This window comes from Osmerus mordax, chromosome 19, assembly GCF_038355195.1.
Source record: "Osmerus mordax isolate fOsmMor3 chromosome 19, fOsmMor3.pri, whole genome shotgun sequence".
Taxonomy (NCBI): domain Eukaryota; kingdom Metazoa; phylum Chordata; class Actinopteri; order Osmeriformes; family Osmeridae; genus Osmerus; species Osmerus mordax.
This window is the reverse complement of record NC_090068.1, coordinates 12810190-12826484: the sequence shown is the minus strand read 5'-3', so window position 1 is coordinate 12826484 and position 16295 is coordinate 12810190. Positions and strand designations below refer to the sequence as shown.

At 47.1% G+C, this 16295-nt stretch overlaps 2 protein-coding genes across 2 annotated transcripts; one reads left to right on the top strand and one right to left on the bottom strand.

The window, feature by feature from the left end:
• Window positions 1-683: 683 nt before the first annotated feature.
• gnb2 (guanine nucleotide binding protein (G protein), beta polypeptide 2) lies at window positions 684-11350 on the bottom strand. The gene is made up of 10 exons (XM_067257040.1): window positions 10535-11350; window positions 7742-7839; window positions 6748-6786; window positions 5630-5736; window positions 5021-5084; window positions 4737-4899; window positions 3789-3855; window positions 3504-3705; window positions 2857-3073; window positions 684-1893 (listed from the first exon to the last, which is right to left on the bottom strand). Exons 2-10 carry the CDS (start codon window positions 7796-7798, stop codon window positions 1787-1789), a joined length of 1023 nt encoding a protein of 340 aa, XP_067113141.1. The 5' UTR covers window positions 7799-7839; window positions 10535-11350; the 3' UTR covers window positions 684-1786.
• Window positions 11351-12962: 1612 nt separating this feature from the next.
• Window positions 12963-16145, top strand: LOC136963182 (uncharacterized). The gene is made up of 2 exons (XM_067257223.1): window positions 12963-14284; window positions 14407-16145. The coding sequence occupies exons 1-2, from the start codon at window positions 13630-13632 to the stop codon at window positions 15135-15137; spliced, it is 1386 nt and encodes a 461-aa protein (XP_067113324.1). The 5' UTR covers window positions 12963-13629; the 3' UTR covers window positions 15138-16145.
• The last annotated feature ends 150 nt before the right edge of the window (window positions 16146-16295 follow it).

Genomic DNA, 16295 nt, shown 5'->3' with positions numbered 1-16295 from the left:
ATAACCATAATCTGTATTTTAGCTTAATCTCAGTTTTTTTGTTTTTTGTCTCGATCACAGGAAAATATATACCTTCTGATCCACATTGTCTCCATAGTAACTCTTCACTCATGATGCTTGTTTGGTTTCTGCATCCATAACTTCATCCCAGTAATTGCCTTTGATGAAGTATGAACATCAATAAATGAATGATTTAGATCATTGCCAGTATGGGAACAGGATTGAGGCACTTCATGGAAGTCTCCTTGTGGAATGAATAGATGTATGAACGTATTAATCGTTTTGTAATCCAGATGATTGCTGTTGGAACCGAGACCGATCAGAGAGTGGGTAAGACTGATGGCAAGTCTATAATCTCTATACTGATCCTTTTTCAATAATCTCTTGTTTTTTGAAAAATGAAACATCTTTACACTGTATGTTTAGTGTTTGTTTTTGAAGGGTTAACTTTAGATTGTATTTCATGGACTGATAAACATTAAAGTTTGAAAAAGCTTGTGTTGAATGAACAAGTGTAAAGTCTTAATGGAGAATTGTTTGGAGTAAAAAAAAATAAAACATTGATTTCATCTTCAGATGTCAGTCAGATGTTAATTTGATCCACCGCACATTGTGTGTAAATAACGCAAACACCAAACATGAAAACCTAAAAGTCCAGAACAAGAAACACACCCAGCAAAATCTGGCAGGAGAGGCTAGATGTATTTATTAATAGTATGTACAATGTTTACTATCATAAAGTTGACATAATATATTGACAAAGTCAAAAGTATGAATATTGCCCCCTGCGTATTTGAGAGTTGTCTCTAAATTATCAGTTTCTTTTTTTCTCGTTCACCTTATGAGTCTCTCATTTTATTGATTTCATTTAGTTTTAATTTCATCATTATTCTCTAATAATTATCCTTAAAGTGTATCTGAGGCACACAGGGAAAACATGAATAAAATAGGCGTAAAAAATTAATACAACAAAAACATCAAAACCAAAACTATCATATATTTACTTATATATGTGGGGGTAAATATCTATAAAAACAGTAACTACATGATAGCATTTAGTTTGAGCCAGAAGAAACGTTTTTAAATTGATGGTTTATCTTAATATTCTTTTAACTGTGTCTCTTTAAAGTCGATCCATTCTGCCGGTTCTCTACCCTCCCATATGGGTTCTATTTTCAGATTGCAGAGTGGCGGGCTCTTTCATGTCTGCACTGACTCAAATGACGAGCATGGTTACAGAACGAAGGCAAAAGGAGATTTGGGACTTCAGTAAACCAACAGGATAGTCCAATAACTTCTCCCGCTTAGCTCAGGGATCAAATCTTCTCAGGAAGAGTGTTTGTGTGTAGGTGTGTGTGTGTGGGCATACATGTATTTAGCAACAAAAGAAATGAGATAATACGTGTCATTTGAATATGTTTTAGTTGAGCATATGTGAGTTTGGTCACGCTGTGATTCCAATGACGTGTGTGTAACTCTGGGTTGTAGGTTAATCTGGGACGTTTTGTATTCTAGTGAACTCTTCCTGCATACAATGTGATGTGGCGTGTGTGTATTTGTGTAAACTCATATCTAATTGGCGATATATATATTATGTACAGTAAAATGTTTCAATTTGTGTGTGTGTGTGTGTGTGTAAATCTTACGAACAGTGTGAATACAGTGTGCAAACTATGTGTACCAAAGTGTGAGATGTGAATAGTTGTGTATGGTCTGTGTGTGTGTGTGTGTGTCTGAGTGTGCGTGCGTGCGTGTGTGTGAGTGAGTGTGCGCGTCATGAAGCTCGTCAGTTCCAGATCTTGAGGAAGCTATCCCAGGAGCCGGTGGAGACTGCCATGCCATCATCCGTCACCCCCAGACAGCTCACACGGTTGTCGTGACCGGCCAGCACACCTGGAGACAGACACAGTCTCATTACAGCACCCCTGCTTCCTGGTGTCATTACAGCACCCCTGCTTCCTGGTGTCATTACAGCACCCCTGGTTCCTGGTTTCCTTACAGCACCCCTGCTTCCTGGTGTCATTACAGCACCCCTGGTTCCTGGGGTCATTACAGCACCCCTGGTTCCTGGTGTCATTACAGCACCCCTGGTTCCTGGTGTCATTACAGCACCCCTGGTTCCTGGTTTCCTTACAGCACCCCTGGTTCCTGGTGTCATTACAGCACCCCTGGTTCCTGGTGTCATTACAGCACCCCTGGTTCCTGGTTTCCTTACAGCACCCCTGGTTCCTGGTGTCATTACAGCACCCCTGGTTCCTGGGGTCATTACAGCACCCCTGGTTCCTGGTGTCATTACAGCACCCCTGGTTCCTGGTTTCCTTACAGCACCCCTGGTTCCTGGTGTCATTACAGCACCACTGCTTCCTGGTGTCATTACAGCACCCCTGGTTCCTGGTGTCATTACAGCACCACTGCTTCCTGGTGTCATTACAGCACCCCTGGTTCCTGGGGTCATTACAGCACCCCTGGTTCCTGGTCTCTATAACCACCACGCCACTGATCACATCTCTGCTTTCACATCTCAGTCCTGGACATCTCCCTCTAGTCATCAGGTCCAGAGATGACTGACCCATTTCACTTACTGTAGCCAGAAAGTGCTACAGAAGCAACCTCCCCTCCCTCATCTGCCCCTCCCCCTCCTCCCCCCCTCCATCCTCACCCCCCCATCCTCCCCTCCCTCATCTGCCCCTCCCCCTCCTCCCCCCCTCCATCCTCATCCCCCCATCCTCACCCCCCCTCCTCCTCAGCCATCACCCCCCCATCCTCACCCCCCCCCTCCTCCTTCGCCCTCCCCCCCATCCTCACCCTCCCTCGCCCTCACCCCCCTCCCTACCCCCCCCCCCCCACCCCCCTCACCTGCTCGATCCCCCTTCATGGCGTCCCAGATGTTGCAGTTGAAGTCGTCGTATCCGGCCAGCAGCAGGCGGCCGGAGCGGGAGAAGGCCACGGATGTTATCCCACAGATGATGTTGTCGTGGGAGTAGAGGCTGAGCTCCTGGTCGGCGCGCAGATCGAACAGACGGCAGGTGGCGTCGTCGGAGCCCGTGGCGAACGCGCTCCCGTTGGGGAAGAACTGAGGAGGGAGGGGAGGGGAGGGAGGGTAGATTCACAACCAGAACACACAGAAAAACTGACACGGAACGTTTTCAAAATGGACCTCTCTCTTTCTCTTTCTTTCTCTGTCTGTCTCTCTGTCTGTCTGTCTGTCTCTCTCTGTCTCTCTCTGTCTCTCTCTCTGTCTCTCTCTCTGTCTCTCTCTCTGTCTCTCTCTCTGTCTCTCTCTCTGTCTCTCTCTCTGTCTCTCTCTCTGTCTCTCTCTGTCTTTCTCTGTCTGTCTCTCTGTCTCTCTCTGTCTCTCTCTGTGTCTCTCTGTGTCTCTCTCTGTCTCTCTCTGTCTCTCTCTCTGTCTCTCTCTGTCTCTCTCTGTCTCTCTCTCTCTGTCTCTCTCTCTCTGTCTCTCTCTCTCTGTCTCTCTCTCTCTGTCTCTGCGGCTGAGCACTCACGCAGACAGCGTTGATGTCGGACTCGTGTCCAGTGAACGTCTGTCTGCACATGCTGTCCCTGATGTCCCACAGCTTGATGGAGGCGTCGCACGCGCCCGACACGAAGGTGCGGAAGTCCGGGGACAGGGACAGGCTCATGACATCACCGCTGTGACCCGAGAACACCGTGGTCTGCTGGCTCGTCTCGATGTCCCACAATGCACTGGGGGAGACAACAGGAAACGTTACCCGTGGTGGCCACCCCCTCGTTAAACTTCATCTGTTCTGCGTTCATCCAGGACTCACCAGGTAGTGTCTCCTGAACTGGTGATGATTTGATTGTCATCGATGAAGCGACAGCAAGACAGGTAACCTGGAAGAGGAGAGGGTTAGGACACGGTTAGGACACAGGGTTAGGACGCGGGGTTAGGACGCGGGGTTAGGACGCGGGGTTAGGATGCAGGGTTAGGACGCAGGGTTAGGACGCAGGGTTAGGACGCAGGGTTAGGATGCAGGGTTAGGACGCAGGGTTAGGACGCGGGGTTAGGACGCGGGGTTAGGACGCGGGGTTAGGACGCAGGGTTAGGATGCAGGGTTAGGACGCAGGGTTAGGACGCAGGGTTAGGATGCAAGGTTAGGACGCAGGGTTAGGACGCAGGGTTAGGACGCAGGGTTAGGACGCAGGGTTAGGATGCAGGGTTAGCATGCAGGGTTAGGACACAGGGTTAGGACGCAGGGTTAGGACGCAGGGTTAGGACGCAGGGTTAGGACGCAGGGTTAGGACGCAGGGTTAGGATGCAGGGTTAGGATGCAGGGTTAGGACACAGGGTTAGGACGCGGGGTTAGGACGTGGGGTTAGGACGCGGGGTTCAGGCCCAGTCTGGCTGGAGGGACTCTGGGAGTCCCCCCCCCTCCCGGCTCGTTAACACAGCTGGGGGATAAACCAGCTTCCAGCTGACTTCTACGCTCGTTATATTTTTGTTGACCTATGACTAATTAATCATGTGAGTTTTAATTCTTCCTGTGATTAGGGATCGGGGACTTGAGGATCGCTCTGGGGCCTGAAAACACACACACACACCTGGCACAGCGCTGAACACACACACATCTATGTATATCACATCAGCTTACACTACAGGAGCCATGGCTCATAAGCAACGCAAGCCCTCAAAAATAAACTTGTCGACGATCCAGGTGTGTCGTTAACGTTCTCTGAGGTGGTTTGACGTGATTAGTGAGTGCTGCTCTGCCTACCTGTGTGCCCGGGCAGCTCCCTGCTGACTCGGACGTTCCCCTCGCGTGTCTTCAGGCAGTAGATGGAGCAGATGTTGTCCAGGCCCCCACAGGCCACATAGTTCCCAGAGGGGGCGTACGCACAGGTCATGACCCAGGAGGAGCGCAGGGGGATGGCATGCATCTGGGGGCACAAGCTCATATATTATACAAGCTCTGGATAAGAGCGTCTGCAAAAAATTACTAAATATTACTTTGGGGGGGGGGGGGGGGGGGCGTGTGTGTCTGTGTGTGTGTGTTATTACCTTGTTGGTGGTGTAGCTGTCCCAGATGATGAGTTTTCCATCCTGAGAAGCGCTGACCAGCAGTCTACAAACACAGGAGAGGGTCCACAGGACAGATCAGTGATTCTGTCATGAATCTCCGCTGACATGAATGTTGGAAAATCATCAAGATCAATCCTACTCATGGAGGACTGTTGGACCAGGACAAGGATCAATACGGGCCGAACAACACCAAACTTAACGAAAACTAACCAATTAATTTATGGTCTAGACCTTTCCTACTTAAGACAATGTCCTAAGTAGGAAAGGCCCGGACCTTACATATTGTCATTTATTGGGTCTCTTGTCGAAGATATGTGCATGTACATTTACATTTAGTCATTTAGCAGACGCTCTTATCCAGAGCGACTTACAGTAAGTGCAGGGACATTCCCCCGAGGCAAGTAGGATGAAGTGCCTTGCCCAAGGACACAAAGTCATTTAGCATGGCCGGGAATCGAACCGGCAACCTTCTGATTACTAGCCAGATTCCCTAACCACTCAGCCAACTGACTCCCTACATGTATACGTATGTGATGGGGTGAAACACACACACACTGTCCAGTGGGGCTGAACCTGGCCTGGACCCACCGTGAGTCAGTGCCCCAGTGCATGGCGTAGATCTTGGCCAGGTGCCCGCGAAGGGTACGCCTCGTCCTCATCTGAATCCTCCCCACAGGGTCCAGAGCCGCCGTGATCTACACACACACACACACACACACACACACACACACACACACACACACACACACACACACACACACACACACACACAGCAACACACACCACACACACACACACACACACACACACACAGCAGCAGCAGCAGCAACACACACACACACACACACACACACACACACACACACACACACACACACACACACACACACAGCAGCAGCAGCAACACACACACACACACACACACACACACACACAGCAGCAGCAGCAGCAACACACACACACACACACACACACACACACAGCAACACACACACACACACACACACACACACACACACACACACACACACACACACACAGCAACACACACCACACACACACACACACACACACACAGCAGCAACACACACCGCACACACACACAGCAGCAACACACACCGCACACACACACACCGTACACACACACACACAGCAGCAACACACACCGCACACACACACAGCAGCAACACACACCGCACACACACACAGCAGCAACACACACCGCACACACACACAGCAGCAACACACACCATACACACACACAGCAGCAACACACACCACACACACACACAGCAGCAACACACACCGCACACACACACCGCACACACACACAGCAGCAACACACACCATACACACACACAGCAGCAACACACACCGCACACACACACACAGCAGCAACACACACCATACACACACCGTAAACACACACACACACACCGCACACACACACACCGCAGCCACACAAAAGTGAGCAGATCCCAGGTGAGGAGATCACAGGATCTGGGATAAGAAGAACGCCCTTCTACGCACTCACAGCCCTGAAACCACTACTCAGTATTAGGAGTTGTTGATGAATTGGGGACTAGGTTTGGATATGTATAATATCTAAATATAGGATATATATTTTTGTTTTGATTTGTTTTGTAACCAATCATGCCGTTATGAAGATGTGTTGTCTTGTTGTCTTGGGAACGGACGATGCTTACTTGTGTCAGGGTCGAGTCTCCACATGCTTTCCTGGCGTCCTGAAGAGGAGAGAGTAGAATGAGCAGGAGGATCTGCTGAATGTGTTCCCTTCCAACACACTTTACACTAACCCAGCATCTAGGTAGTCACCAGGGGGGGCTCTGTCTGCGTAGACACTGGGTCTAGACAGACAGATACCGGGTCTAGATATAGACACAGGGTCTAGTGTAGATCAGGTCTATGTAGTCTCCAGATACCAGGTCTATGGTAGACTCCATCTTGACTCAAGACTTAATCTAGGTCTATGTAGATGCCAGGTCTATGATAAACACTCTACCCAAGAAAAAAAAAGTTCTACTTAGAGTCTACTTACAAAGTATAAGTACAAACATACAGTACTTACATATATTGAAGTTGTCAATAAGAGCGTGAGCATGCAACATCATTACAATGTTAAGTACATTTCCAATTGTGTTGAACAAGATATAGTACTACGAAAATATATGACTGTCATTTAAAACCTTAAAATTAAATTTAAATTTTGTATTTTCCCCGCCTGTGTACTCTTTAAGGTGAACCTCCACCATTGCCACCTCCACTGCCTCCTCCACCCTCCAGACTCACTCTACCTCCTCCTCCACCCTCCAGACTCACTCCACCTCCTCCTCCACCCTCCAGAATCACTCCACCTCCTCCTCCACCCTCCAGACTCACTCCACCTCCTCCTCCACCTTCCAGACTCCCTCCACCTTGTCCTCCACCCTCCAGACTCACTCAACCTCCTCCTCCACCCTCCAGACTCCCTCCACCTCCTCCTCCACCCTCCAGACTCCCTCCACCTCGTCCTCCACCCTCCAGACTCACTCAACCTCCTCCTCCACCCTCCAGACTCCCTCCACCTCCTCCTCCACTCTCCAGACTCCCTCCACCTCGTCCTCCACCCTCCAGACTCACTCAACCTCCTCCTCCACCCTCCAGACTCACTCCACCTCCTCCTCCACCCTCCAGACTCACTCTGATCTGGTTCCGCAGCTGCTCTGCCTCCTGGCGTAACTGCTCCAGCTCGCTCATCTTGGATCGGTCCCTGGCCGGCAAATGTAGCTCTCAGTCACCTGGAGGAGACGAGGTAGACATATCAGACACAAGGGGCGGAGCCAGGTTTATATTTTGGGGGGTCCCCTCTTAAAATGAGGGAGCCACGAAAACAACACCACCGAATATATATATATATATATACACTAATAAAGTATATATAAGCAAACAGAAATCGGGGGGGGGGGGGGGGGGGGCGGACTTGTAAATGAGGGGGCCTAGGCCTCCTCAGGCCTCCTTGTGGGGTACTACACCCGCGTCAGACACACCTTCCTGCAAAAACGTCTTCGTTTAGACGTACTGTTAGAAATATTGCTGGAAGATCCCTTGATCTTCTACTCCACTTTCTGTTTCCACTAATACGGTGAGCCTACAGGTCGCCCCGGACGTCTTCTAGTTTTGAGATTGTGACATGATGTTATCTTGTATCTGGCTGTTCTACATCTTCAAAATGACTACACATTGCACCAAGAAATACTATCACCAATACGAGGCTAGATAATCCATAAATTAACTTCCGATTTGATCGTTAATCTCTTGTTTTCTAGGGTTAGCAGGAAAGGGTGCTCAATGATAAAAAGCTTGAGGGTATAATCTGTTTGTTTGTGGCAGGGCGGCCTTGTCTGGTTTAACTGATGAAAATAATCTGTAATCTGGTTTAATCTGAGGAGGGAGAGTGCCATTTAATGGGCCTTGCTATCTATGAACAAGATATGCAGAGAAACAAGATTAGGATTACAGAGAGCAGAATTCAGTGTTAATTAGGGAGACTGATCATTATACTGTATGTGGGAGATTTACCTAAAACTACACAAGATAAATTAGCTTGTCATCTAAAAAATGATGTAAAATGTGTATTATTCCTGCCATTTCAGGGTGATAGTGACTTTGATCTGATGTGGATGAACTCTTGGATAAATCAACCAACCAGCCCCTCCACCTCCACCTCCCAGAAAGAGCGGTTTCATACTAAACCATCTCTCAGAACGGTTTCATACTAAACCATCTCTCAGAACCGGGAGGTTCCCTGGGATTTGCATGGGTTTGTGTTCCTATTCAAATACATCCCGCACCAGAACACTATCCTCTGCATTGCACGCTACATTTGCATACATAACATGGCTTGGTCTGAGCACTAGCCCTGGAGGAACAGGCCTAACCCCAACAACACTCTAACCTAGATGCACTAGTCTTATCTAGATATTTTCCATATTATTTGTTTTAATCCCCGTGCCTCTGTGTTAACCAACATCGCAAGGCCTTTGCATGAAGAAACAGGAATACGCACATCACATCTACTAGGGAGAGAGCAATTAGCTAGGTCATTGTTCCCTGAGGGAATCTCCAACCAGATGGATCACACAGCACTAATGGAAGGCAACGGGGAGAAATTAGTGGTTCCTAGTCTCCTAGCACTGTGGCTTGTTTAGCCAATAAAGCTTTGACTGGGGTGGGGGTGGGGAACATGGGACACCTTCCTCACCAGGGGGACAAAAATACCCCAATCCTCTCCCAGGTGACCACACTAACAACAGCACGAGGCACCATCACCATCACCACAGAGCACAACAGGGACCAGCTTTGAAGTATCTGGGTGTGGGCCTCTGGCTGTCCTCACGTCCACAGGTTTGTTCTAACAGGCTGGTTAGCAACATGGGTAACACAGGAAGAATAGGCATGGCATTTTGGGCAAGATTCATTCAAATATTGCCCCACTTTCCCCTCATCCCCGATGGTGTCTAATCATGGCTTCCTACCCCAACCCTAAAGAGTCAGGAATATGGCAGACAAACCTTCCGGCTGAATGTGAGACTGTAACATTTGGATGTAAAACATTACACAATGTCCTTACATATCTATATGTAACCTTTATATAGCATATATATAAACTGAATAGGACATGCACATATAGCTAAAATAGCTAAATCAAGCTACAAATTGTAGGTTATGGGTCAAAGCCTAGATTCTCATAGCAAAATGATGCAAAATGACAAAGTGGCCCCACCCCTCACGTTCACACAGTAAACCACCGCTGGGGGGTTCGGTTGACATTTCATGGCTGACCAGGTCTGGATACTGAAATGAAACATGCATCAGTTGCGTCGTTGTCTCGTAACAAGATGTATTGAAAAGATACCAAACTGCTAGCATCAAATGTAATTTTAAGGGGTCAGACTACAGCATTGTTGGGCTAAAAGCTGCTCTGTAGGTGGTCTATGGGCCTCGAGGCGCAGTTTTGACTGATCCTGCTCCTCCCTCGCAGCAGTGAAAGCATACTGTAGCTGCCTCCAAGAATATGGCCTAATGTAGCAAGTAGAGATAGCGACTACCGTATGCATGTTTGATGGTTAATACATCGAAGTCCTTGGCTACAAACATAATTATTTCATTGAAGCCCGGGCATTTGCGTTAAATGACACCGGCCCTAGCAACCGTAATATTTCCAAGCCGCTATGCAAACGCAAAATGGGAAGGAGCCGCATGAATGTATGCTATGGCTTTCGTGTGCAAAAAGATACTAGGAAGGGGGTTCAATTGAGACGTTTGTGTCCTTTCTACACATCCATATTCCAATAATCACAATTAAGGGTGGAAATTAATTTCATCGAAATGATGAGCCTAGTCATGAAGAGGGCCATCGCTGGTAGGCTAGTCTACATCATCCAGCCATCTTACATCCAATATTTGTGACAGCATTTTATAATGGATGGCTACCTGTTTGTTAATGTTTCCGATGATGGTTTCTGGTTATTGTCGAGTAAATTCTGGAAACAATGTTTCAAAAAAAGCCAGGAGTGGTTTAAGGTCCCTCGTAGTCAATAAAAAAAAATATTGTGACAAAAATACGAAGATAAATTTTACTATCCACCCTGGTTCTTCTGTTGTCGACTGTTGCTCGGTGAATCTCCAACGTTGCCAGAAACGTCAAATTAACATTACAGCGTTATACAGAGAAACCATATCTCCGTTTGATTGGACCTCTTGAAAAGATGAAATCTGCTCGTGTTCCCGTTTCCTCTTCGGAATGATTTGACTCTACGCCCGAGACCTTCAGCACAAAAACATCTTTGTCTAAGGTGGTGGAACACAATTGCAGTCTTTACACGCGCCAAAGAACATGCATTGAACCCTGTGAAATTAACACAAATGTTCTGTCTCCGAATTACTCTGTATGTGGTGTCCTTGTTTCCTTCCTCCCTTGTTCACGGAGCTCTTCCTCCTCCCTCTCTCCCTCACTCCCTCACTTCGTAATGACGGTCGCCTCTTCGTCAAAAAATGAATTATTGAATAAATTGCAAAGCACTGGGGCTTGAGCTCTTGAGAGAAAAATAAAAAGAATATCAAAAAGCTACTAGGCTATCTTGCCGGAGGAGCAGAAAACGCGCCCATCGATACATCTATAACCAAGAACATGCAACAATAGCCTATTGTTTACACGTTGTATTTTTTAGTAATATTTAAATAAGCAATGTACCAATACGTGCTATAACAAATTCGGATCAAATCACCCGGTTTGCGCTTCCTAAACGTTAGATCTCATAAGCACGATTCAACCACACCCATTTCATGGAGACTGTACCATTTTACAACGCCCCCTCTGATGTCTAGCAGAACAGTAGTTCTCCATCCACTGCAGATTTAGAAAGCATCAGCATGCGGACTATGTGCACAAGCATGTAGACAGGTCTGTAGGTGAGCCCTCATCCCCCTAAGGCTCTGCAGGTTCACAGATAGGATAAGACCATGTCTATCTTACAAGGCAAATGTCAACTGAGCGCCCCCAAAACACAGAAGCCAATTGGAGTGAATTCAAGAGGACCTGGTTCATCCATATTTCTATCTTCTGAGCTTTGATTGTGCTTGTGTAATTAAGACTGCAGAGTAGGCCGCACGGCGAAGCATTAATACCCCTGGAGATTATCACACCCAGGGGTTCAGATTTAATTAGTGGAGCAGGAACACTCAGAGACTACTTTGCTTTTTCTGGTTGTTCCACAACTTTTAATTTCAGTCATATGACCGGATAAGATAGGCCACTTCCTGTCCAGGGATAACTGGGGCCATCCTGCACCTTACAGTGTGTAGTTACACAAACCACACACATTAGTCCCAGAAATGTATAGCTATATTTGACCAGATTGAGTTTGCTTAGTGAGACAGTTCAGACTAATCGGATGTGTGATAAAGAAATATGGAATTCCCGATAACCTCTACCTACGGGTCAGTAAAGGGAGAGAGAGAAAAAGTTATTTGTTGGCAAAGTTGTCCTGGTTGTGACATGATTCAGCTCTGCGATGAAGCAAACAAACACATTTCAAGGACTGTGTTGTATTTACTGAAGGCAGTGCTACTGGAATCCGATAACTGTTCAAATTTGATGTTCCACCTGAACACGTCTGCAATACACAGACAAAGAGGTAAAATGGGCTTCCAGACGCAAGATTCTGAGCCTGAGAGATTGCAATATCATACACAGGCCCATGCTACCCCCCTCCCTCCCCCCCTCTAAGCTACACATTGGTACATCCCACCTGCACTGGCCCTCTGCAGACTCCATAAGCGACTGTAGTAAGTGAGGATAGGTTGCCTAGCAACAGCAAAGGCTTGAGCAAAGAGATGGACACAAGGAGCATATATTCACCACAAACCGCAACGATGCACGTACGCAGTCCCATCGCCACCCATGCAAAAAAAAAAAACTACGCGTTAAAAATTGGGTTGGTTCCAAAAGCGCAACCATCTAAAGCCCCATCACCAGACAAAAAAAATATTTTCTTTTTCTGCCCGTCAAAATTCTGTAATTCGATTTTTACTTTTATTGGCAGAATTACAGGCAGCGTGATGTGATCATTTGGGTCACCACTTGCAATGTCCCCGTTGTACATTGTAAACTGGCAACCAAAATACATTAAACAGAATGTTACTTCAAACCTAATAAGCACTATGAACATTTATCATAAAAAAATTGGTGTTTGTGCCAAGATTTATCCTCTGTGGGATCACGTCTGAAAACCATTTCCTAAAAATTCCCCTGCTCTACCTGTAGGTGTCAGTCTATTACAGTTGATGTCACGTCACAACCTTGGAGCTAGTTTAGTCTGTAGATTACTTGGTTCTTAGATGAAGAAAAGGCACAAGGAAATGTAGTCAGACTGTCCTCACATGACACGGGGTGAAAGTATAACATGATAACTGGAGTTTTTGCTCGTGGATGCTGGTTGTTATCAAATGTTATGGATGTGGTGTGAGTTTGGGGCTTGGCTTGGGAGGCGCCTGGGTTACAGTTCAGTAAATTAAGGTGGAACGGTTTCTTGATTGTGTAGGAGAGTGGGCAGGACTGGGTTACGGCCAAGGAGGAAATCATCAGCAACGGCGTCTGTAGTGTGGCTAGTTAAAATGGTGTCGTACGACTCCATTGTTTACGAGATCTTTAATGAATCGCAGACGATCACGACAGTTTTGGGGAATTCCTTATATGGTCAAAGAAACTACAAGGCCCACATTGCTGAAGATTAACATGACGTCATAACCTGGCGACGCTGCATCGTCATGCGGAAAGGGAAATACATCTCCAAAACAAATCGTAAATTGTGTTGGCCATGATCGCTAGTTGCTAGCGGGCTAATATTCAGTCGTAGGTTCATTTCGAAGTCATGGAACTATATAATTTGTAAACATTCGTAAGATATGTGTGTTTCAGACGCCTAGTCTATCTAAGCTAAACAAAAGTGTCGGTCCGCCGGGCCAACTGATTCAGCTTTGTTTCGGATTTATCTCACTCGACTCCAGCCCCACTACGCCAGTTCAGAATGAGTCTAACCATAGACGCAAACGTCTCTTTCCTTAAGTATGAACTTGCTTCAACAATCGACCAGGCTGTTAGGTGTGCAGTAGAAACCGTTTTGAAAGAAACATCAAAAGTTGTTGGACTCAAACTGGCCGCAGCCAAAACAGCCGCAGCCGAGTCTCATCGTGAGAATCAAAGTTTGAAAGAGAGACTAGAAATATCCGAGAGTGAATTGAAGGCTGTACGTTACTACATGACAGCAGCCGAGAAAAACATAAAACAGTGTTTACTTCTCGATCACAATCAGTCTCGATCAAATGCTGAATGTTTGGGTTCCGTTGAGTCCGTCTCATCCCCCGGCTCGGGGAATTCACGCAACCTGCTTAGAGGCGCACCACGAGCGCAAAAGTCGTTTCGGGCTTCATCCACGAGATCTCAATTTTCAAAGTCACTCCCGAGTGTAGGACTTTGTTTGCCAACCGTACAGCATGAATGGCCGAAGAGCATAAGCGGATCCAGCTTCCGACGAATGCGGTTACCTGTCTCGGTAGCTTCTACCTCGAACTTCTCACGGTCGTCGAAAGCCCCACAGTTTGAACTTGAAACCCCGTCCCAAAAGTCAGGCGAAGATACGGAAAGTCAGTTTTACATTGCAGATGATGGGATCGCAGAAAAAGGTAATTTAAATGATGATAAACAATATTTGCCATGTGAGAACACGAGACGTGGTCCTACATGTTGGTTAGTGCTGTTTTATCTCTGCCAGGGATCGTTAAGACTAACAACACTATTTTTTCAGAGTACAAAGTCTCAGTACATGAAGGGGACAATTATGGACAAAAACCACTGGGGGTTGAGGAAGAAACGAAAGCTTCTGAAGTCCCAGAGGAAATCCCCACGTTTGAGTTTGAGATGAACCCCCCCGCCGGTCACGAGAAGGAGCTGGACCTCATCCAGGTCCTGGATGACGAGGAGCTCAAACAAGGAACAGTGAAGATCGAAGACGACTCTGACACCGCTGCCCTGGACCCCCACAACCCAGAGCCCCAAGACCAACACCCAGCGCAGATCACCGTCCCCATCGACGACACCGAGGCGGAGGGCGGTCTGATGAGCTTCGCCCCCATGCCTGTGGTCGACCCTGGCTACATGGGCCCCGTGCAGCTGGAGAGAGAGACCTCTGACAAGGTCCACCGCTGCAACGTATGCGGGCGCGGCTTCCGCCGGTTTTACTGCCTGAAGACGCACCAGCGCATCCACACGGGCGAGCGCCCGTACCCCTGCCGCTACTGCGAGAAGCGCTTCCGCCACCTGGACAGCTTGCACAAGCACCAGCGCATCCACACGGGGGAGAGGCCCTACCGCTGTGCCCAGTGTGGGTGCTGCTTCAGGGAGCTGGGCCAACTGAAGAAACACAGGCTGACCCATACCCCTGAGCCCCCCGCCGCCCACCCCTCGCTCTCCCTCCTACAGCCTGGACCCTCCTACACCTGGCCTCATCTCAACTCTCAGTCCATGGACTCCACTTGACTGGGCTGATGTCCAGGGGGGGTAGACGTCAGTGTACATGGACTCCTGTAACATGTCCCATCTGCTTTTTGATAGTTTGAAAGTAACATGTTCCCCCCCCCTCCACACACACACACTTTTTATTAAGAACATTATATTTAACGTCCGCATCCTCAGTTATGAAAAAAGCAACATTGCCGCCTGCTGATATTGATGGTGGAATGTCAAGGTTGTGATTTTATTTGGGTGGTGTATAGGTGCTAGCTCAGGGGCAAAGCATTCGACTGCAGATATAGAATCAGTCAAATCTCTCTCATTTTTGATAATAGCATCTGCCAAGTGAAGATGTTTTCTTACGTTTTCCTTTTTTTGTTCTGGTGTGAGTGGTATAAGATGGTGTTGATGATATTTGTATTTGGGAGTCAGATGGCTGAGCGGTTAGGGAGTCGGGCTAGTAATCTGAAGGTTACCGGTTCGATTCCCGGCTCTGCAAAATGGGGCAAGGCACTTCACCCTACTTGCCTCGGGGGGAATGTCCCTGTACTTACTGTAAGTCGCTCTGGATAAGAGCGTCTGCTAACTGACTAAATGTAATGTAAATGTATTTGTGCATGGTGAAAGTAAACTGCTGATTGTGAGGTAGGTCTAGTACTAGAATGTTGGACCATAACAGGGAAGGTACTGCCCAGTGGTTTGAGCATTTGACTGCAGATTAAGAGGTTACAGGGTCAAATCCCCCTGTACTGTAAATTGCTTGGGATAAAAGTGTATGGTAGTAAATGCATTATCATTACCTTCATTGTGTTCAGACCAGGAAAGGATGTAGTTAATAAGTTCAGCAGTTTAGCCTACTGTGTTATGTATTTGCCAGGTTAAAACCCTACTAACATTGGTTGACCATTTACTGTAAAGTTAATATATCCACAGTATTAATAAACCAGTTATTCTGTAAACAACAATAATATTTGAACATTTTTAACATTGTTTTGTCCTTCTAACCTCCTCTGTAATCCTCATATATATAAAAAAAATCGGCACACTTGTATTGTCTGCGAAATAATCTTTCTTATTGAATGGACCTTCAACAGAATATTAAGAATATTATATGAATATGTTTTTTTCTCACACTCAACAGACTAATGACTTTTAGCGTCCATAGCTTCCTAGCAACAGACCCAC